We start from the raw sequence: 24,511 nt of genomic DNA, 5'->3' as shown, positions 1-24,511 counted from the left end.
CACGTTAAAGTTTCAGAAATAAATTACCCAGTAAATTTGATGGATTCTGGTCAAAAAACACTCAGTCGCAGGCTGTCAAAATTGCAAGGCAATGCAGCTCTGTGTGTTCAAAAGAAAGCAGACGGAAAAATAATTTCAGCGAAAGGGAAAGTGATGAACAGGGAGGTCATGCGCCACAAAAATATGTTGCACATGGTAAATACAGGGAGTGGTGAAAGTAAGGCAGCAAATCTTTGACATTACACAGAAAATCAATGCAGTGGGGGGCGCGAGACGAACAGTAAGCGACCATGGCCGCGGGAAGATGTTTTTGGGTTGGGGGTGCTATCGACGTGTAATAAAGGCGTAGTTCACTTTAAAATATATATTAGATATTTATTTTATTTCAATTTATCATGGGGTGCTGCAGCACTCTCAGCACCCCTATTTCCCACGGCTATGTAAGCGAGGTGAAGCATAGATGGCCAGACAGACTCGGAGCTAGAAAGAATAAAGGAGGATTGGCGGACAATGCTGTACTGCACTATACTGCTGTAGGACATGCAGTTGTAGACCTTTCGAAAGATCAGATACCTCCTCCACAGATTGAGGCTGAGCAGCAACAGCCAATCATTGTGAAGACAGAAGAGGAATGCTTGCCTGGCTACCCATCCACACCACTACAGCCAACTGACGTTTCTTCTCCATGATGAGTCTGGATTTGCCTCCCTCCGACGATTTCTAGAATGCAAACACATTCTGACCGTTCTGATTGGTCCGAAAAAACGATGGGTTAGACCAGAGCAGGCCTACATGATTGCATTATCAACTTTGATACTCTGGTTAAATTTTACGATCCAATCGCTGATGAATATGTTTTGTACAATGCCCCTCATTTTGAAGTCAAAGGACTTCTAGGATGGCAGTTTTAGATTGAACGTATGTAACGATAGAGCAGCAGAATTCAATTCAGGATGAGTTGTCAGGCAAGAGGAATGCCCCTTTGTGACAGAAACATCAATCCCTGTTGTGAAATCTGAGGGCGAGTTGTGTTAAACATGACTTTAGTTTTATTACATTAGATATGGGATTTTGCATTGCATTAATTGTATCACTTCATCTCCTCCATCTCTTGGAGGGTCTGCAGTTACTCCTGATGCTGTGACTCCAGTCCCACTGACACTACCTGACGCTGCATCAGTTTCACCACAGTTGGGCCCTGGCATTAGTGCAACAGTGGCCCTCATTTTGGAGAATGACCCCTATCAGAAACCCACCTCACAAAGAAAACAAAGTATCATCCACTCCCACCTTATGGGAAGCTGACAACACTACAGTCAATGTGCCAAGGGCTGCCCAACAGCTCCAGCTTGCTCAGTGCAGTCAGTGACATGGCCTTGACTGTTAATGACATGATGCAGCGGCAGGTTGAACACAGTCAGAATATGATGATGTGTCCAGGAGAGAATAGCCACAACTGTAGAGATGAGAAATGCTGGTCTCCCTCCTACTTCCCAACAGAAGTGAAACTATGTCAGTCTCCTAAAAATCAAGGCATGGCCTTGACTGACATGGCCTTGACTGTTGCTCATATTAAGCATCTCCAACCAATATTAAATCGGCTTCCTATTTCGCCAAAAAAAGCCTCCTTCATTCATGATGCCAAACATACCCTCGTAAAACTGACTATCCTACCGATCCTTGACTTCGGCGATGTCATTTACAAAATAGCGTCCAACACTCTACTTAGCAAACTGGATGGAGTCTATCACAAGGTCGCAGTTGTAAAATGTATACCGATATTGGCCTAAAAATAAATACTTTCCCCAGGAGTTAGTGATATTTCCCATTGCCTGATCATGGTTTTTCAGATCCCCTCTTCACTAATCTTTTTATGTTTAGCCTTTTTGTTATAAACTTATCACAACCGTGATGTTGATCTCCATGTTTGGAAGACTGTTCAGCATTTTTATATCTGATAGGAAAATCTCTCTTCTGGTTTAAAAATGATGTTTAGAAATAAAAAATATATATAACGCCTTTTTTTTTAACACTGACTGACCACTTTGTACACTCATATTTCAAGTAAACTTGAACGGCCTATTTCTCTCTGAGATGTCATAACCGTCAGTGAATATCACTGTTAGATCTTGTACTGCACCCCCAACATAATACAAAATGTGTTTCAGGCTGTGCTTCTTCAGAAATCTGAAGGATTACAGGATCTTGGTTTGCGGAGGGGACGGCACTGTGGGCTGGATACTTGATGCCATAGGTGGGGTCCAGTACACAATATTGGTAGACCATGTACTATACACTCAGTGGACAGTTTATTAGGTACACCACCCCATTCAGGAAAATGGTTCGCTCCTACAGTGAGTCACGTGGCCGTGGCTTGCAAAATAAAGCAGGCAGACAGGCCTCGAGGCATACAGTTACTGTTCGATTGAACATTAGAATGGGCAAAACGAGTGACCCAAGTGACTGAACGTGGTATGATTGTTGATGCCAGGCGTGCCGGTTCTAGTATCTCAGAAACGGCCACCCTCCTGGGCTTTTCACGCACAACAGTGTCTAGGGTTTGCCGAAAATGGAGCGACGAACCAAAAACATCCAGTCAGCGGCAGTCCTGTGGAAGAAAACAGCTCATTGATGAGAGGTCAAAGGAGAACGGTAAGAGTCGTGCAAGCTAACATGTGGGTCACAACAGCATCTCGGAATGCACAACTCGTCGGTCCTTGTCACAGATGGGTTATTGTAGCAGACGACCACACCAGGTTCCAATCCTAACTGCTAAAAACAAGAAGTGGCTCCGGTGGGCACGCGATCACCAACACTGGACATTTGAGGAGTGGAAAAACATTGCCTGTTCCAACGAATCCGATTCCTGTTTCGTCATGCTGATGGCAGTCAGGATTTGGTGTAAGCAGCACAAGTCCAAGGTCCCATTCTGCCTGGTGTCAACGGTACAGACTGTTGGCAGTAGTGTAACCGTGTGGGGAAAATGTTCATGCCCCGAAGAATTCAGGCTGTTTATGAGGCAAAGGGGGATCCGACCCAGGACTAGATGGGTGTACCATAAACTGGCCACTGAGTGTACATGCCAATAGGCAAGTCAATTTTAGTGTATGAGTAAAAACTATAAATTTTCTTACCAAACATGTTACAGAAATGGATTCCATGTAGTAACCTAGACATGAGTAATGCTGACTATCTCTCCTTCTCCCCTTCTGGTGCAATCAGAAAAAGCCAATCTTCAAGTGCGGCCACCTGTGGCTGTGTTACCCCTGGGCACAGGAAATGACCTTGCACGTTGTCTTAGATGGGGAGGAGGTGAGAAGGGTTCTTTTGTCATTTTTCATTCTGTTGTGTTCACGTATCATATTTCCTGTATCACGGGGTAAATTTAGCCAAAGGGGTAAGTTGAGCCACCCTTGTTTATAGGAATCCATACACAAAATGTATAATTTAACTAAACATTTAGGAAGAGGTCATCATTGTGAAGGAAGAAATCACATGGAAAAAGTGGTAAGCAAGTTGGATATAAAAAAAATGTTTTACATTTACTGTAAGAGGTTTCATGATGCTCGTATCTAAACCTAAGGAGATTATTTTAAGATTGTTCTACACATCAGTGTGGGTCTACATAAACTTCAATATGAGGTCCTAAACCTAGCATGAAAATGCATCCTTGTAAGATTGAAGTCGGAAGTTTACATACATTTAGGTTGGAGTCATTAAAACTAGTTTTTCAACCACTCCACAAATTTCTTGTTAACAAACTATAGTTTTGGCAAGTCGGTTAGGACATCTACTTTGTGCATGACACAAGTAATATTTTCCAACAATTGTTTACAGACGGATTATTTCACTTATAATTCATTATCACAATTCCAGTGGGTCAGAAGTTTACATACACTAAGTTGACTGTGCCTTTAAACAGCTTGGAAAATTCCAGAAAATTATGTCATGGCTTTAGAAGCATCTGATAGGATAATTGACATAATTTGAGTCAATTGGAGGTGTACCCGTGGATGTATTTCAAGGCCTACCTTCAAACTCAGTGCCTCTTTGCTTGACATCATGGGAAAATTCTAAATAAATCAGCCAAGACCTCAGAAAACAATGTGTAGACCTCCACAAGTCTGGTTCATCTTTGAGCAATTTCCAAATGCCTGAAGGTACGACGTTCATCTGTACAAACAATAGTACGCAAGTATAAACAAAGCGCAGCGTGGTGAGTGTTCATATTAATGATTTAATAATAAGAAACACTTCAAACAAGAAAATGAACGACAGCCACCAGTTCTGTCAGGTCACAAAATGTACAAAACAGAAAATACCTACCCACAAACCAAAGGAAAACTGCCTAAGCTTAGCTGCCTAAGTATGACTCCCAATCAGCGACAACGATGTACAGCTGTCCCTGATTGAGAGCCATACCAGGCCAAAACAAAGAAATACAAAGCATAGAAAAAAGGACATAGAATGCCCACCCAAATCACACCCTGACCAAACCTAAATAGAGTCAATAAAAAAGGCTCTCTCAGGTCAGGGCGTGACACACTGGGAATGTGATGAATCAATAAATCATTCTCTCTACTATTATTCTGACATTTCACATTCTTAAAATAAAGTGGTGATCCTAACTGACCTAAGATGGAATTTTTACTAGGATTAAATGTCAGGAATTGTGAAAAACTGAGTTTACATGTATTTGGCTAAGGTGTATGTTAACTTCTGACTTTAACTGTAGCTGTGTGGGCTAATATAGTCAATGTTTGTTAAAGTTGAGCAAATTGAAGTGTTTTCTTCCCAAGCGTAATGCAACGCATTATCGCTGGAAATGAGGTAACAGTAGGGCTTGGCCTGTGTTAAAAGTGTTTTTAAAAAGTACAAAGTGTTTGTTAGGCATGTTTTTTAGGTCTGTTAAAAGATGCTTAAAATTATTAAAAGACAAAAAAGCAATTGTGTTTGGGAAATAAAGATGGACATGATTTTAAACATTTAGTGGTAATATTTCATTCAGTACAGAAATTTGTAGGTGGCTTAACTTACAGTCCCGCGGCTCAGCTTATCCCAAACCTGGGGTAAGTTGTGCAAAGAGACCAATTTTTTTTTTTACAAGTATATTTTCTAAACTATCATGTTAATATGAATTCTGATTATTTCCAAGGATACAGAACATCCTGAAATATATGTAGATATCTTTGTGAGAAAGAATACTATATTTCCCTTGACGGAGTGATGCTGAATATAGTTGAGCCACTCTCCCCAATAGGTTATGATGGGACGGATCTGTGTCGGATCCTGAAGGAGATTGAGGGCAGCACCCCGGTGCTGATGGACCGCTGGAATGTAGAGGTGATCCTAGAGGACCCCCAGGAGATGGGTGACCCTGTGCCTTATGAGATCATCAACAACTACTTCTCCATCGGAGTGGTGAGTGAATGGAAAGTAGTTAGGACCTAACTTCTATCATGGTCCCAGATCGGTTTGTGCTGTCTTGCCAACTCCTATGGTTATTGTCATGCCAACATGGCAATGACCATAGGAGTTGGCAGGACAGCAAAAACTGATGTGTCCAGGCTACTTACTTATGGCACACACCAGATTGCTTTGTCAACTTTTTTATAACTTGTTCTGTGTTGACAGGATGCCTCTATTGCCCACCGGTTTCATACGCTGAGAGAGAAACACCCCCAGAAATTTAATAGCAGGTAAGAAAACTTGAATAACCAGGCTGGAGTCTGGTTATTCAGAGGGGACTAGCCTTTTAGGTGTAATCACCTTGTGCATGGTGTAAACAACCCTACGTTAATGCAAGAATGTTGTTCAATATTCTAGAATGAAGAACAAGTTGTGGTATTTTGAGTTTGCCACCTCTGAGACCATCTCTGCTTCATGCAAGAAACTGAATGAATGTCTTACAATTGAGGTGAGGATAGCAAACACACAGCTTTGCATCAACACATAGAAACATATAGTAACTTTATAAAAAAACATATACCCAACCAGTGTTGCGAGTAAAAGTAACACATTACAGTACTGTTACTTTTATGAGTAACAGAGTAACATAACAAGTTACTGTCTTCAAAATTGTTTTATATTATTATTTTTTCCATTACTTTCAGAATCTCTCAGCGTGTTGTGTATTTTTTAAGCCTTGTTTCCTGGAATTCATCTGTAGCTAGGCTCGTTTCCTAGGCTATCGTGAAACTGAAAATCAAAGAAAGATGGCAGCTGTGTTGTGTCCCCTGCTTAACCTTTTCCTTGTGGAAATACTCCCTTTTTTTGTGTTAATCAAAGAGAAAGAGAACAACATTTTTGTCAAATGCAAACTATGCACAGGCAGCAAGCATTAATGTCTTTGTCTAGAAACAAACACCACATCAAACCTGAAATAGCATCTGGAGATTGGCTACCAGCTCTGTGCCTTTGTGCACAAAGTTCCAGAAATGCGTGAAAGAGGAAAAATCTATAGGTCTACATATGACAATAAACAAAGATCCATAGGCCTAAATAATATTTCCAAGTGTTCTTACGAAATGTCCATATAAAAAATCAAAAATGTCTAATAAATACAATTCAAAACGGCAATAAAAAGTGTCATCACACAACTAAATTATATCTTGATAGGGTAACGTGGTGTAACTAGCTCCCCCTAAGAATAATGTCCAATTGCTGACACAAAAAAGCAAACAGTGGTAAAAATGTGCTATTTTAATGATGGTCATGCTTAGGGAAATAAGTGGCTACAGTTTGCACTTTTTTTCAAGTTGCCCTATTGGAGGGGTTGCCAGTTGCCTCCAACGCACTTACCTAAAATTTGTACTGCTTTATTAAAAACAGATTATAATTTGTATCTCTAAACAAATGGATTATTACAGGCTCCCCTAATGGTGTGTGTGTGTGTGTGTGTGTATATGTTTATATATATATATGTGTATATATATATACAGTGGGGCAAAAAAGTATTTAGTCAGCCACCAATTGTGGAAGTTCTCCCACTTAAAAAGATGAGACAGGCCTGTAATTTTCATCATAGGTACACTTCAACTATGACAGACAAAATAAGAAGAAAAAAAATCCAGAAAATCACATTGTAGGATTTTTTATGAATTTATTTGCAAATTATGGTGGAAAATAAGTATTTGGTCAATAACAAAAGTTTATCTCAATACTTTGTTATCCTGTTAGGGCTAGGGGGCAGTATTGACACGGCTGGATAAAAAAACATACCCGATTTAATCTGGTTACCACTCCTACCCAGTAACTAGAATATGCATATACTTATTACATATGGATAGAAAACACCCTAAATTTTCTAAAACTGTTTGAATGGTGTCTGTGAGTATAACAGAACTCATTTGGCAGGCAAAACCCTGAGACATTTTCTGACAGGAAGTGGATACCTGATGTGTTGTATTGACTTTAAACCTATCCCATTGAAAAACACAGGGGCTGAGGAATATTTTGGCACTTCCTATTGCTTCCACTAGATGTCACCAGCCTTTACAAAGTGTTTTGAGTCTTCTGGAGGGAGATCTGACCGAACAAGAGCCATGGAACGATGATGTCCCATTAGACACCTGGCGCGCGAGTTCATGTTGGGTACCCTCGTTCCAATACGTTATAAAAGAGTATGCATTCGTCCACCTTGAATATTATTCATGTTCTGGTTAAAAAAGGCCCTAATGATTTATGCTATACAACGTTTGACATGTTTGAACGAACGTAAATATATTTTTTCCCCTCGTTCATGACGAGAAGTCCGGCTGGCTTAGATCATGTGCTAACAAGACGGAGATTTTTGGACATAAATGATGAGCTTTTTTGAACAAAACTACATTCGTTATGGACCTGTGATACCTGGAAGTGACATCTGATGAAGAGAATCAAAGGTAATGGATTATTTACATAGTATTTTCGATTTTAGATCTCCCCAACATGACGTCTAGTCTGTATCGCAACGCGTATTTTTCTGGGCGCAGTGCTCAGATTATTGCAAAGTGTGATTTCCCAGTAAGGTTATTTTTAAATCTGGCAAGTTGATTGCGTTCAAGAGATGTAAATCTATAATTCTTTAAATGACAATATAAGATTTTACCAATGTTTTCTAATTTTAATTATTTAATTTGTGACGCTGACTTGACTGCCGGTTATTGGAGGGAAACGATTTCCTCAACATCAATGCCATAGTAAAACGCTGTTTTTGGATATAAATATGAACTTGATAGAACTAAAAATGCATGCATTGTCTAACATAATGTCCTAGGAGTGTCATCTGATGGAGATTGTAAAAGGTTAGTGCATCATTTTAGCTGGTTTTATGGTTTTGGTGACCCTGTCTTTGAATTGACAAAACATTACACACAACTCTTGTAAATGTACTGTCCTAACATACTCTAAATTTATGCTTTCGCCGTAAAACCTTTTTGAAATCGTAAAACGTGGTTAGATTAAGGAGATGTTTATCTTTCAAAGGGTGTAAAATAGTTGTATGTTTGAAAAATTTGAATTTTGACATTTATTTGGATTCAAATTTGCCGCTCTTGAAATGCACCTGCTGTTGATGGAGTGCACCACGGGTGGCACGCTAGCGTCCCACCTAGCCCATAGAGGTTAAATACCCTTTGTTGGCAATGACACAGGTCAAACGTTTTCTGTAAGTCTTCACAAGGTTTTCACACACTGTTGCTGGTATTTTGGCCCATTCCTCCATGCAGATCTCCTCTAGAGCAGTGATGTTTTGGGGCTGTCGCTGGGCAACACGGACTTTCAACTCCCTCCAAAGATTTTCTATGGGGTTGAGATCTGGAGACTGGCTAGGCCACTCCAGGACCTTGAAATGCTTCTTACGAAGCCACTCCTTCGTTGCCCGGGCCGTGTGATTGGGATCATTGTCATGCTGAAAGACCCAGCCACGTTTCATCTTCAATGCCCTTGTTGATGGAAGGAGGTTTTCACTCAAAATCTCACGATACATGGCCCCATTCATTCTTTCCTTTACACGGATCAGTCGTCCTGGTCCCTTTGCAGAAAAACAGCCCCAAAGCATGATGTTTCCACCCCCATGCTTCACAGTAGGTATGGTGTTCTTTGGATGCAACTCAGCATTCTTTGTCCTCCAAACACAAAGTTATATTTTTGTTTAATCTGACCATATGACATTCTCCCAATCCTCTTCTGGATCATCCAAATGCTCTCTAGCAAACTTCAGACGGGCCTAGACATGTACTGGCTTAAGCAGGGGGACACATCTGGCACTGCAGGATTTGAGTCCCTGGCGGCGTAGTGTGTTACTGATGGTAGGCTTTGTTACTTTGGTCCCAGCTCTCTGCAGGTCATTCACTAGGTCCCCCCGTGTGGTTCTGGGATTTTTGCTCACCGTTCTTGTGATCATTTTGACCCCACGGGGTGAGATCTTACGTGGAGCCTCAGATCGAGGGAGATTATCAGTGGTCTTGTATGTCTTCCATTTCCTAATAATTGCTCCCACAGTTGATTTCTTCAAACCAAGCTGCTTACCTATTGCAGATTCAGTCTTCCCAGCCTGGTGCAGGTCTACAATTTTGTTTCTGGTGTCCTTTGACAGCTCTTTGGTCTTGGCCATAGTGGAGTTTGGAGGGTGGCTGTTTGAGGTTGTGGACAGGTGTCTTTTATACTGATAACAAGTTCAAACAGGTGCCATTAATACAGGTAACGAGTGGAGGACAGAGGAGCCTCTTAAAAAATAAGTTACAGGTCTGTGAGAGCCAAATCTTGCTTGTTTGTAGGCGACCAAATACTTACTTTCCACCATAATTTGCAAATAAATTCATTAAAAATCCTACAATGTGATTTTCTGGATTTTCTTTTCTCATTTTGTCTGTCATAGTTGACGTGTACCTATGATGAAAATTACAGGCCTCTCTCATCTTTTTAAGTGGGAGAACTTGCACAATTGGTGGCTGACTAAATACTTTTTTGCCCCACTGTGTATGTATGTATGTATGTATGTATGTGTGTATGTATATATATATGTATATATGTATGTGTATGTATATATATATGTATATATGTGTATGTATGTATATGTGTATATATATATATGTGTGTATGTATATATATGTGTATATATATATGTGTGTGTGTGTATATGTATATGTGTGTATATATATATATATGTGTGTATGTATATATATGTGTATATATATATGTGTGTGTGTGTATATGTATATGTGTATATATATATGTGTGTGTGTGTATATATATATATATATATATATATATATATATATATATATATATATATATATATATATATATATATATATATATACACACACACAACCTTTCAAAAGTTTGGGGTCACTTAGAAATGTCCTTGTTTTTGAAAGAAGCTGCTTTTGTCCATTTAAAATAACATCAAATTGGTCAGAAATACAGTGTAGACATTGTTAATGTAGTAAATGACTATTGTAGCTGGAAACGGCAGATTTATTTTAAATGGAATATCTACATAGGCGTAAAGAGGAACATTAGAAGCAACTATCACTCCAGTGTTCCAATGGCATGCTGTGTTAGCTAATCCAAGTTTATAATTTTAAAAGGCTAATTGATCATTAGAAAACCCTTTTGCAATTATGTTAGCACAGCTGAAAACTGTTCTGATTAAAGAAGCAATAAAACTGGCCTTCTTTAGACTAGTTGAGTATCTGGAGCATCATCATTTGTGGGATCGATTTCAGGCTCAAAATGACCAGAAACAAATAACTTTCTTCTGAAACTCGTCAGTCTATTCTTGTTCTGAGAAATGAAGGCTATTCCATGTGCGAAATAGCCAAGAAACTGAAGATCTCGTACAACGCCGTGTTCTACTCCCTTCACAGAACAACGCAAACAGGCTCTAACCAGAATAGAAAGATGAGTGGGAGGCCCCGGTGTACAACTGAGCAAGAGGACAAGTACTTTAGAGTGTCTAGTTTGAGAAACAGACTCCTCACAAGTCCTCAACTGGCAGCTTCATTAAATAGTACCGCATAACACCAATCTCAACGTCAACGGTGAAGAGGCGACTCCGGGATGCTCCAAGTTGCAAAGAAAAATACTTCTCTGTCCAGTGTCTGTGTTCTTTTGCCCATCTTAATCTTTTATTTTTATTGGCCAGTCTGAGATATGGCTTTTTCTTTGCAACTCTGCCTAGAAGGCCAGCATCCCGGAGTCGCCTCTTCACTGTTGATGTTGAGAGTTGTGTTTTGCCCCTTTTCCCGGCACTTATCATTCTAGCATGTCTTCTTCAGGTAGCGGGACAGTTCATCTTCCCAACGGCACATGTAACTCTTGCCTGTCACATTTGATGGCCCTTGATAATGTCCCAATTTTAATATCCAAATAGATACATCCGTTTTTCCCACATACATGAATCTCTCATCTGAGCCGCTACCACCATTCTTTCTGGTCCATTTCCCCCACCAGCACCCCAGGAGCATGAGAGAAATGTGTATGTTCTCACTCCACATGCACGGTCTCAGCACTCCTGCCGTCTGTACCCAGGTTTGGCTCGGACTCAGATTGGAGTTTATAAAGTCACTGTCGCATTGAACGCCTTTGTTGCTCTTTCTTCAGCCGGTTAGGAAGGATTTTGGGGTTCACATACACTGTTTGTGGTCAAATTATTCCTACATGCATTAAGACACCATCTGACGTCACCTTCCATGATAACCTATAGAGAGGACAGATTAGAACAACAGTTTTGTTTCAGGAAATCCAAACAAGAATTGACTATGACAAAATATTACATTCCCAACTTCTTAATAACATTATCTCTACGACAAATGTCAAAGAGCATAACAACATACTGTTAAAACCATTTTCAAACTTGGTTTATACTCCCTTATTTTACCGGCGACCTCTCAGAAGAGTTACCAGATCAGGGAGTTAGCACCCTAATCCATCTGGGAATCTCAACACTCCAGTAGACCCAATCTGGTGAAATTTGTATCGAAACAAAGACACAAATTAAATCAGCAATACACATATCACAATCCATTTGGAGTAACTGTCAACCATCATTAACATATATTTTTTCTTCTATATGCAGACTGAACAAAGTAAATGTGTATATTTACCCAAGGACCAGGGCCGGGCCCAGGGAACTAGTCATTTTCCCTTCGAACACATGATTCACATCGTGATTCAAAAACAACATGTTAAATAAACTCTTGACAACTCCATAAGGAAATAATGGTATCCCATAAAGTAATGGTAAAATAGAATAGAGACTGGTGTTTCTCATTCATTTTATAATTAAATCCCACCCGTTTCGATAATTTCTAGTGAGATTGATCAGGCCTCACCAGAAAGTCAAGATACAGGGCATTTGACACCATTAAACATTTCCTCTCCCTTTTCTTTCCCTGTCCTTCCGAAAACATTTAAAAACATTTTTAACCTTTCTTTCATTCTGCATACCAAATTTAAAACCAAATTGAAAAGACCCCACTAAATAACAGGCCTTACTTATCTGGGAACTCCGTTTATGGCCTACTCCAGATACTTTTATACTTAAAACTGCCGAATATCCCTAACTGCTCTCCCCAAGACCACAGTCTCCGGGAACATTCCAACGAGAGATAATGAAACACCCTCTTTTGGAAAAGAAAGTGTAAATTTCCTTAGTATTCACTATGCTACATCTTAATCAGCAATCCAAAACAATTAATTATAAATCAAACATGATAGTGGTAAATCCTCTATCTTACTCCAATCATTAAACATTTGTTTTAATCCACCCCAACGTTTATGTATCTTTTATTTAGCATGTACTACCCTTAGACACAGCGACTTTATCTCACCACTGAGTCCAACGATGATTCAGAGGTCTCTTTTCCCCATGATTTTCCATAACCACCACACCACAATGTTCATGAACAAAAAAAATGTAAAAGTTAATTTTAGGTTTGGTAACCCCTATACTAATTCCTCGTGACCCCTCCACCCGTTCGTCCATTCTAGAAATCTATTTCAGAACAAGACGACATAAAATGTAAATCTATTTCATAATAAAACCACATTTTAACATCTTGACCATGTTCTGTTATAATATCCACCCTGCACAGCCAGAAGAGGACTGGCCACCCCTCATAGCCTGGTCCCTCTCTAGGTTTCTTCCTAGGTTTTTGGCCTTTCTAGGGAGTTTTTCCTAGGGAGTCTTTCCTAGCCACCGTGCTTCTTTCACATGCATTGCTTGCTGTTTGGGGTTTTAGGCTGGGTTTCTGTACAGCACTTTGAGAGATCAGCTGATGTACGAAGGGCTATATAAATTAATTTGATTTGATTTGAATGTCTCATAAGATAAAAAGCTCCCAAGATTTTCTGAGTGTTTGGCCAGATCATTTTAATTTGTTTCCTCTTTAGAATCCATCCCCCTGGCATTTCACCTAGATTCTTCAACCCAAAATACTTTTTCTTGTGGCAAATGTATCCAATTTCTCATCATAAGGAATCAGCGATATTTGTTCCCTGGCATCTATTAAAAGTTGTGTAAGACGTGATCTCATATGTCTTCCTTCACATAGAACTGTAATCTCTATGAACCACTATCGATCGTACCGATGTCATACACCGCTATGTGAAAGTTCCTGCCCTGCTACTTTCCGGAGGATTTATTGTTGCTCTTTTAAAAAAGATGCAAACGCTTGCATGGCAGCATTTCCTCCGATTGCAGCAGGCTCCATTCCCACTTTACACTCCTTTTTCCAATGACCAACAGCCCCACACCTAAAACAGAACTCTTTCTCCCACGCTTTGATGTTTTTCCGCTATGTTTCTTTCTTACCTTGGCCATTGAAACTATAGTTAGTGACTTTCCCTGTGGCCGTATTAACCCCTCGCACGTCTGCGAAGTGAGCGGAGTTATATTCCACTCTCAAAGCATCTTGCTCTATTTCATCCACAACCCCCGCAATTGCCGTTTTGATCACAGGTTTCAAACCTGATATCAAAGCCAAAGTAGAAATTCTATCAATGTACTCCCGTACCCAGTCTTTCTGTAGCTGAGTACATCTACTAATTCCGGGTTTATCGGTTGATATTTTTTGTTGAGATAATGCTGACATCAAAACGCTGGTATATTGAGCTTTAATTATGGTTTTGTCATTGTGCCAAGTCATAATTGCCTCCCTGAATTTATCAGATTGGAATTGTCCGTCAGCCAGGAAATGCTGACCAATCTTATCCAGTTTGGTCAATTGTTCCCATATTCGAGCTGAATTGGTAGAATGCTTGTGTGCTTCTTTCAGCCTCCATGACTTTATTAAAAATCCTCTAGCTCCGCTTTACCGGGAAAATCAGGGCCATCTGTTGCCATATCAATAGTTATTCCGAAACCTCCCTTGACAGTGTGCAGGGTGTTTAGATTTATTCACTCCTGTCTATAATACACACCTTCTATTAATGATTTTCCAAGGTAGAGCTACCCACTTCCCCGGATAATAGTTATGGTATTTGTGGCTATTAATTGGTCACAGCACTTAATACCTTGTATTAGAACCTATACTATAGCGTCTGCAAATGTATTACTGGAGAATACGGATTACCTAATGTCTTATTCCAGTGTTGTGCCTCAAATATCACTGTTGATAACACACATTACCAAATCTATTCAGACTTGTCTTCCTATTTCCACGTAATCTTTCATGGTTCCCCCTCCCCATAGGGCATAAACCAACCTCTCTCCTTATTGCTACTGCTAAATCACGTAACTCAAACTGTGTTTGAATATCTTATTGCTTTTCTTTTAACCATGCATGTGGCTTACCTTCAGAATTTATAGGCAACCTTCTTATCATTATCCACATACACTCTACTGCCTCACTGTCACTGCAGCTGGGACTTTCATCCCTTTTACAGATCTCACAGGGGAATATCCCCACTAGGGACCTATCATATATGGAACCTACCCTACACTGTATTGTCACTCATGGATCTCACAGCGGAAAACCTCCACTCGGGACCTATCCTTATGGAACCTACCCTACACCTTATTTTTACCTGGATCTCGCAGAGGAAAACCTCCACTCGGGACCTATCCTTATGGAACCTACCCTACACCTTATTTTTACCTGGATCTCGCAGAGGAAAACCTCCACTCGGGACCTATCCTAATGGAACCTACCCTACACCTTATTTTTACCTGGATCTCGCAGAGGAAAACCTCTACTCGGGACCTATCCTTATGGAACCTACCCTACACCTTATTTTTACCTGGATCTCGCAGAGGAAAACCTCCACTCGGGACCTATCCTAATAGAACCTAACCTACACCAGATATTTACGACCGGTCATTACACAATGGACCTACTGAATAAACTCAGGTTTTCTAGGTCCGTATCCTATAATTGTTCAGCCTACGATTCTAATCTCCCCAAGATGTCAGAATTAGTGATAACAGGTGTAGGAACTGTGCCTACCTTATTTCTGGTGCCGGCTCCTGTTTCTCTGATTCGGAAATCTCTAGTTCAACTGCAAATCTTGGTGAATCCCTTTTGTGACGCCAACTGTTAGGTTCTAATTTTCAGAGTAAAAACTCAACGGACAATATGAAAGCTCAAACCAATTTTATTCTTCCTAGAGGATCAATACAGCTGCATTAGACGAGGACATATTCATACAAGCACTGATTTTTACATTTTACATTTTAGTCATTTAGCAGACGCTCTTTTCCAGAGCGACTTACAGTAGTGAATGCATACAATTCATACATTTTTTTTTTTTTTTGTACTGATATTTAAACCTTTCTCCTATGCTGAGTCTCCTACACATCTGAACAAACATTGTATCTTTATTGGTTGGCAGGAAACTAAGTGATACGGGCCATAAACTTTTCTTTCTCCCTTAAAGGGATCTGACCTGACCTCGACCCCCTTCATCACTAATCCATGGCTGTCTCCACTTATCAATGCCTGCCACATGTGATCGCATTCCCTACACTCAGCACATTCCAGGCTTAATTGCACCCACTATATACTTTCCTCTTACAGATAGCCATTAACCTCTGGTGTAGCCCCTCGCCTATGGCACCCCTCAGGTATCTATTACAACTAATGATGAATAACATTTAAAGTTCAGAAATCCAAACCTATCAATGGAAAATAATGCTTCTCCATGAAAGGTGAGTTCCACTCCGCTAGCGCGTCGATAGTCAGCAAGCAAGCATATATTATTTTATTACATGAGGATTGTTAACACAGCTGACCTGATAGTTATGTGGTATGTTTAGCTCATTATGGCATCTCATTAAGTTGCACTGTCTGCCTGATGTTGTACGTCCCTCAGTGCTGCGGCACCCCTTTGGACCTGAGTGGCCTTTCTATGGAGGGGATAGCAGTCCTCAACATTCCCAGCATGCACGGTGGATCCAACCTGTGGGGAGAAGCCAAGAAGAGTGAATCCAAGTGCTTGATGAATCCTCAGGAAATGCCTGAGGTTATTGTCGACCCTGAAATCCTGAAAGTCAGTGGACAAGGTACAGTGAAATCCCTTGGCTTGATCCAAGGGCTCAAGGTTTCAAAATGTTAAGTTGTGCCCATGTCTGGTATTGAATATTATTAGAATATCATGTGAGATGTTTTAGATATCCATTTCAAGAGGTCTGTTCTCATGTCACAGCTGTTAAATGAGGACTGTTGGTATTTTTATTGGAAGATGCACTTGACCCTGGATGGGTTGTGAAGTAGGTTTGAACAGCTTAGTCTCAGACTAAAAACTGTACTGCCTCTGTGTGAATTGCATGTTCAGTGTTTCCATCTTCCATGACAGACCTCAGTGACCGGCGTTTGGAAGTGGTTGGTCTAGAAGGGGCCATGGAGATGGGGCAGATATATACTGGACTTAAGAGTGCTATAAGACTAGCAAAAACCTCACAAATTACAATCAGGTGAGTGTTTGCGACATGTTGAGACATGTACAGACTAGCTGAGATATCACAGTATGATGTGGGATGATTATTTTTACACCTTGCACCTTTATAAAAAATGATTCCATCCTCACTACTAATGCTGCCTTCATGACCAACTGGGAAGGTGGTAATTACCCATTGTAAAGTCTTAAATACAAGATGGGTGTATTCACGTTTTGAACTGAGAAATTCCATCAAATGTGTAGGTCATGAGAAAGTTTTGATTATTTTGCTATTTTTTGCCCATAAAAGGTAGATGTGTGTGTGTGTATGTATGTATGTATGTATGTATGTATGTATGTATGTATGTATGTATGTATGTATGTATGTATGTATGTATGTATGTATGTATATCTATCTACACACACACACACACATCTACTGTTCAACAGTTTGGGGTCACTTAGAAATTAAAATAACATCAAATTGATCAGAAATACAGTGTAGACATTGTTAATGTTGTAAATAACTATTGTAGCTGGAAACGGCAGTTTTTTTATGGAATATCTACATAAGAAGAAAGTTCTTTGTTTCTGGACATTTTGAGCCTGTAATTGAACCCACAAACACTGATTCTCCAGATACTCAACTTGTCTAAAGAAGGCCAGTTTTATTGCTTCTTTAATTAGAACCGCAGTTTTCAGCTGTGCTAACATAATTGCAAAAGGGTTTTCTAATGATCAATTAGCCTTTTAAAATGATAAACTTGGATTAGCTAACACAACGTGCCATTGGAACACAGGAATGATGGTTGCTGATAATTGACCTCTGTACAGAACTCGCCTATTTAGATATTCCATTAAAAGAAATCAGCCGTTTCCAGCTACAATAGTAATTTACAACATTAACAATGTCTACACTGTATTTCTCATCAATTTGATGTTATTTTAAATCGACAAAAAATTTGTTTTTCTTTCAAAAACAAGGACATTTCTAAGTGACCCCAAACTTGTGTGCGTATATATTTATTTTTTATTTTTTATTTAACCTTTATTTAACTAGGCAAGTCAGACAGCCTACCAGGGAACAGTAGGTTAACTGCCTTGTTCAGGGGCAGAACGACAGATTTCTACCTTATTAGCTCTGGGATTCGATCCAGCAACCTTTCAGTTACTGGCCCAACACTCTAACCACTAGGCTACCTGCCACCACTAGGCTACCTGCCCTATATCCAGAGCTGCTTTCACTTTTTAAAATCAGAAGGAAGATAAACAGAATCAATTTAGTATCAATAATTTGTACAACTGCTGAAGATGCCACCATGCTTGCTGTCTTTTTTTGTTGACAAATGACGTCAGAGGTGCAAGTGGGAAACTCGGAGCTTGGGGATGATAGATGAGTTTCCCACTAGTAATTACCAGTTGGAGGGGCGTTAAAGTGTATTTTTCCCAGTTGTATTCTGGTATTTACAAAATTCCGAGATGTTGTGAACACAGAATTATCTCCCTTATGTTTCTGTCCATCTCTCAGGACTAAGAAACCTTTACCGATGCAGATAGACGGAGAGCCCTGGATGCAGCCACCCTGTACGGTGAGTGCTAGGAACCCAGATTGAGTTCAGGGTAACAGATTGTTTTAAGAGTTTTTAAAGCAAGTTCTATTGCTAGAGACCATGGAGCTTGTTGCTATTTCTTACATTGTTACCCCAGGTAATCTTAGGTTTTTGTTACATACAGTCGGGAGGAACTATTGGATATAAGAGCAACGTCAACTCACCAACATTACGACCAGGAATACGACTTTCCCGAAGCGGATCCTCTGTTTGGCCTACCACCCAGGACAATGGATCGGATCCCAGCCGGCGACCCAAAACAACGGCGCCGTAGAAGGCGCAGACTGAGCGGTCTTCTGGTCAGGCTCCGTAGACGGGCACATCCGCACCGCTCCCGAGCATACTACTCGCCAATGTCCAGTCTCTTGACAACAAGGTAGACGAAATCCGAGCAAGGGTCGCATTCCAGAGAGACATCCGAGACTGTAACGTTCTTTGTTTCACGGAAACATGGCTCACTCGAGACACGCTATCAGAGTCGGTACAGCCACCTGGTTTCTTCACGCATCGCGCCGACAGAAACAAGCATCTCTCTGGTAAGAAGAAGGGCGGGGGTGTATGCCTTATGATTAACGAGACGTGGTGTGATCATAACAACATACAGGAACTCAAGTCCTTTTGTTCACCTGATTTAGAATTCCTCACAATGAAATGCCGACCGCATTATTTACCAAGAGAATTCTCTTCGATCATAATCACAGTCGTGTATATTCCCCCCCAAACAGACACATCGACGGCCCTGAAATAACTTCATTGGACTCTATGTAAACTGGAAACCACTTATCCTGAGGCTGCATTTATTGTAGCCGGGGATTTTAACAAGGCTAATCTGAAAACAAGGCTCCCCAAATTCTATCAGCATATCGATTGTGCTACCAGGGCTGGCAAAACCCTAGACCACTGTTATTCTAACTTCCGCGACGCATATAAGGCCCTCCCCCGCCCTCCCTTCGGAAAAGCTGACCACGACTCCATTTTGTTGCTCCCAGCCTATAGACAGAAACTAAAAGAGGAAGCACCCGCGCTCAGGTCTGTTCAACGCTGGTCCGACCAATCGGATTCCACGCTTCAAGATTGCTTCGATCACGTGGACTGGGATATGTTCCGCATTGCGGCTAACAACAACATTGATGAATACGATGATTCGGTGTGAGAGTTTATTAACAAGTGCATCGGTGATGTTGTACCCACAGCGTCTATTAAAACATTTCCCAACCAGAAACCGTGGATTGATGGCAGCATTTGCGCAAAACTGAACGTGTGAACCACTGCTTTTGATCAGGTCAAGGTGACCGGAAACATGACCGAATACAAACAGTGTAGCTATTCCCTCCAAGGTAATCAAACAAGCGTCAGTACAGAGACAAAGTGGAGTCGCAATTCAACAGCTCAGACATGAGGTATGTGGCAGGGTCTACAGTCAATCACAGACTACAAAAGAAAAACCATCCCCGTCGCGGATCACGATGCCTTGCTCCCAGACAGACTAAACAACTTTTTTGCTCACTTTGAGGACAATACAGTGCCACTGACACGGCCCGCTACCAAAACCTGCGGGCTATCCTTCACTGTAGCCAACGTGAGTAAAACATTTAAACGTGTTAACCCTCGCAAGACTGCAGGCCCAGACGGCATCCCCGGCCTCGTCCTAAGAGCATGCGCAGACCAGCTGGCTGGTATGTTTACAGACATATTCAATCAATCCTTATCCCAGTCTGCTGTCCCCACATGCTTCAAGAGGGCCACCATTGTTCCTGTTCCCAAGAAAACTAAGGTAACTGAGCTAAATGACTACCGCCCTGTAGCACTCACTTCCGTCATCATGAAGTGCTTTTAGAGACTAGTCAAGGACCATATCACCTCCACCCTACCTGACACCCTAGACCTACTCCAATTTGCTTACCGCCCCAATAGGTCCACAGACAACGCAATCGCCATCACACTGCCCTAACCCATCTGGACAAGAGGAATACCTATTTAAGAATGCTGTTCATCGATTACAGCTCAGCGTTTAACACCATAGTACCCTCCAAACTCGTCATTAAGCTCGAGACACTGGGTCTCGACCCCGCCCTGTGCAACTGGGTCCTGGACTTCCTGACGGACCGCCCCCAGGTGGTGAGGGTAGGTAACAACATCTCCACCCCACTGATCCTCAACACTGGGTCCCCACAAGGGTGCGTTCTCAGCCCTCTCCTGTACTCCCTGTTCACCCACGACTGCGTGGCCATACACACCTCCAACTCAATCATCGAGTTTGCAGACGACAGTACAGTGGTAGGCTTGATAACCAACAACGACAAGACGGCCTACAGGGAGGAGGTGAGGGCCCTCGGAGTGTGGTGTCAGGAAAATAACCTCACACTCAATGTCAACAAAACAAAGGAGATGATCGTGGACTTCAGGAAACAGCAGAGGGAGCAGCCCCTTATCTACATTGACGGGACAGTAGTGGAGAGGGTGGAGAGTTTTAAGTTCCTCGGCGTACACATCACGGACAAACTGAAATGGTCCACCCACACACACAGCGTGGTGAAGAAGGCGCAGCAGCGCCTCTTCAACCTCAGGAGGCTGAAGAAATTCGTCTTGTCACCAAAAACACTCACAAACTCTGCAAAATCGAGAGCATACTGTCGGGCTGTATCACCACCTGGTACGGCAGCTGCTCCGCCCATAACCGGAAGGCTCTCCAGAGGGTAGTGAGGTCTGCACAACGCATCACCGGGGTCAAACTACCTGCCCTCCAGGACACCTACACCACCCGATGTCACAGGAAGGCCAAAAAGATCATCAAGGACAACAACCACCCGAGCCACTGCCTGTTCACCCCGCTATTATCCAGAAGGCAATGTCAGTACAGGTGCATCAAAGTGGGGACCGAGAGACTGAAAAACAGCTTCTATCTCAAGGCCATCAGACTGTTAAACAGCCATCACTAACATTGAGTGGCTACTGCCAACATACTGACTCAACTCCAGCCACTTTAATAATGGAAAAATTGATGTAATCAATTTATCACTAGCCACTTTATATAATGTTTACATACCCTACATTACTCATCTCATATGTATATATTGTACGCTATACCATCTACTGCATTTGCCATCTTGATGTAATTAAATGTATCACTAGCCACTTTAAACAATGCCACTATATATAATGTTCTCATACCCTACATTACTCATCTCATATGTATATACGGTACTCTTACCATCTACTGCATCTTGCCTATGCCGTTCGGCTATCACTCATTTATATATTTTTATGTACATATTCGTATTCATTCCTTTACACTTGTGTGTGTGTGTGTATAAGGTAGTTGTTGTGGAATTGTTAGGTTATATTACTTGTTAGATATTACTGCATGGTCGGAACTAGAAGCACAAGCATTTCGCTACACTTGCATTAACATCTGCTAACCATGTGTATGTGACAAATACATTTGCTTTGATTTAATAACATGTTAATATAACATGGTAATATGTTGGTAACAAGTACGTAGACATGGTAATAACATGGTCATTTGAGTAACACAACCTTTCACTCATATTCCCCCTTCAGATTCACATCACACACAAGAACCAGGCCAATATGCTGACGGGTCCCCAGAGCCGCTCCAGCTTCTTCAGCTCAAAGTAGTAGCCTGCTCCCTGGCTACACGCAGTAACACGGCCTATATGCACTTGCTTATTATTTTACATTGTGAAATGACAGAAGCAACTTGGTTTGTGAAACCAGTTGGTATATGCATATTTTAGAGAAATAGGTTGACCAACATTTTAAGAAAGTTCAACACATATTATTTTGTTTGTTCTGCCTCAATACAAGACGATATTATGAAAACATTGCCAACTACAGCTATATGATAGCCTTATATATGACTCTGGACAACAAGTTAAGAGCTTTTAGTGGGTTTTATGTGCCTTTGACCACATTTTTTGCCAAATTCACCTTATGCGTTATCAAGGGGACAAAGACTGCTGGGTTGCACAGTCTAAGATATTGGTATCCGCTTGAAAAGTTGGAGTTAAATGTTTATTCAATAAGATTATTTTAACTGCATTTTCCTTAATTGTTATTGCGTTTTTGTAGGATAATTTAAATGTATACAGTACCAGTCAAAAGTTTGGACACGCCTACTCATTAAAGGGTTTTTCTTTATTTTTACTATTTTCTACATTGTAGAATAATAGTGAAGACATCAAAACTATGAAATAACACATGGAATCATGTAGTAACCCCAAAAAAGTGTTAAACAAATCAAAATATATTTTAGATTCTTCAAAGTAGCCAACCTTTGCCTTGATGACAGCTTTGAATTCTCTCAACCAGCTTCATGAGGTAGTCACCTGGAAGGCTTTTCCAACAGTCTTGAAGGAGTTCCCACATATGCTGAGCACTTGTTGGCTGCTTTTCCTTCACTCTGCGGTCCAACTCATCCCAAACCATCTCAATTGCGTTGAGGTTGGGTGATTGTGGAGGCCAGGTCATCTGATGCAGCACTCTTCTTCTTGTCAAATAGCCCTTACACAGCCTGGAGGTGTCCTGTTGAAAAACAAATGATAGTCACACTAAGCGTAAACCAGATGGGATGGTGTATCGCTGCAGAATGATGTGGTAGCCATGCTGGTTAAGTGTGCCTTGAATTCTAAATAAATCACAAACAGTGTCACCAGCAAAGCACCATCACACCACCTCCATGCTTTACGGTGGGAACCACACATCCGTTCATCTACTCTGCGTCTCACAAAGACATGGCAGTTGGAACCAAAGATCGCGAATTTGGACTCATCAGACCAAAGGACAAATATCCACCGGTCTAATGTTTCTTGGCCCAAGCAAGTCTCTTCTTCTTATTGGTGTCCTTTAGCAGTGGTTTATTTGCAGCAATTTGACCAGGAAGAACTGATTCACACAGTCTCCTCTGAACAGTTGATGTTGATGTGTCTTGAACTTGAACTCTGTGAGGGGCAATCTGAGGTGCAGTTAATTGCCGATTTCTGAGGCTGGTAACTCAAATGAACTTATCCTCTGCAGCAGAGGTAACTCTGGGTCTTCCTTTCCTGTGACGGTCCTCAATTGAGACCGTTTCATTATAGCATTTTATGTTTTTTTGCGACTGCACTTGAAGAAACTTTCAAAGTTCTTGAAATGTTCCTTTTTGACTGACCTTCATGTCTTAAAGTAATGATGGACTGTCGTTTCTCTTTGCTTATTTGAGCTGGTCTTGTCATAATATGGACTTGGTCTTTTACCAAATAGGGCTATCTTATGTATACCACCCCTACCTTGTCACAACACAACTGATTTGGCTCAAACATATTAAGAAGGAAAGAAATTCCACAAATTAACTTAACAAGGCACACCTGTTAATTGAAATGCATTCCAGGTGACTACCTCATGAAGCTAGTTGAGAGAATGCCTAGAGTGTGAAAAGCTGTCATCAAGGCAAAGGTTGGCTACGTTGAAGAATCTCAAATATAAAATATATTTTGATTTGTTTAACACTTTTGTGTTACTACATGATTCCATGTGTGTTATTTCATAGTTTTGATGTCTTCACTATTATTCTATAATGTAGAATATAAAGAAAACCCTGAAATGAGTAGGTTTGTCCAAACTTTTGACTGGTACTGTATCAAATTTGGTCATTGAAAGTCTAGGATTTATTAAGTTATGAAATATTTAAAAGCTCAGTGCATAATGCTTATGGTAATATACCCACATGAGTGCAGATTTATATGAAATTATTATGCACTCTTGTCAGCAGGAAACTCTTTGCTCCTATGTCCTGTGGCCAAACGTAATTTAATTGTTTTAATAGCAGTAGTTTAATTCAGTAGTTTTAATATATTGAATGACCATTTGGAATCGAAAAAACAAATTGTTTACTTCCTCCTCTCAATGTAAGGTCTCAGTTTTCTGTTATTCGGTATCTCTAATTGAATATTTAGCCATATCATTTCACTTAAATACTGAGAATGTTGAAAATATTGGAAATTATGCTATAGATATTTCAATAAACCGATTTGACATTG

General features: G+C 40.7%; 1 protein-coding gene across 2 annotated transcripts in view; it reads left to right on the top strand.

Annotated features, from left to right (window-relative positions):
• Positions 1-24,511, top strand: part of LOC106572530 (diacylglycerol kinase alpha) — a 52,097-nt gene extending 27,586 nt beyond the window's left edge. For both annotated transcript variants that reach the window (XM_014146773.3, XM_014146772.3), the window contains exons 16-24: positions 2,169-2,254; positions 3,223-3,312; positions 5,261-5,421; positions 5,635-5,699; positions 5,827-5,917; positions 16,300-16,489; positions 16,783-16,900; positions 18,392-18,452; positions 22,035-24,511. In XM_014146773.3, coding sequence (XP_014002248.1) covers positions 2,169-2,254; positions 3,223-3,312; positions 5,261-5,421; positions 5,635-5,699; positions 5,827-5,917; positions 16,300-16,489; positions 16,783-16,900; positions 18,392-18,452; positions 22,035-22,112 — 940 coding nt within the window. In that variant the 3' untranslated portion in view covers positions 22,113-24,511. The remainder of the gene's footprint in view (positions 1-2,168; positions 2,255-3,222; positions 3,313-5,260; positions 5,422-5,634; positions 5,700-5,826; positions 5,918-16,299; positions 16,490-16,782; positions 16,901-18,391; positions 18,453-22,034) is intronic.

This window comes from Salmo salar, chromosome 15 (genome assembly GCF_965601325.2).
Source record: "Salmo salar chromosome 15, fSalSal1, whole genome shotgun sequence".
Taxonomy (NCBI): domain Eukaryota; kingdom Metazoa; phylum Chordata; class Actinopteri; order Salmoniformes; family Salmonidae; genus Salmo; species Salmo salar.
This window is presented reverse-complemented; position numbering and strand designations above follow the sequence as displayed.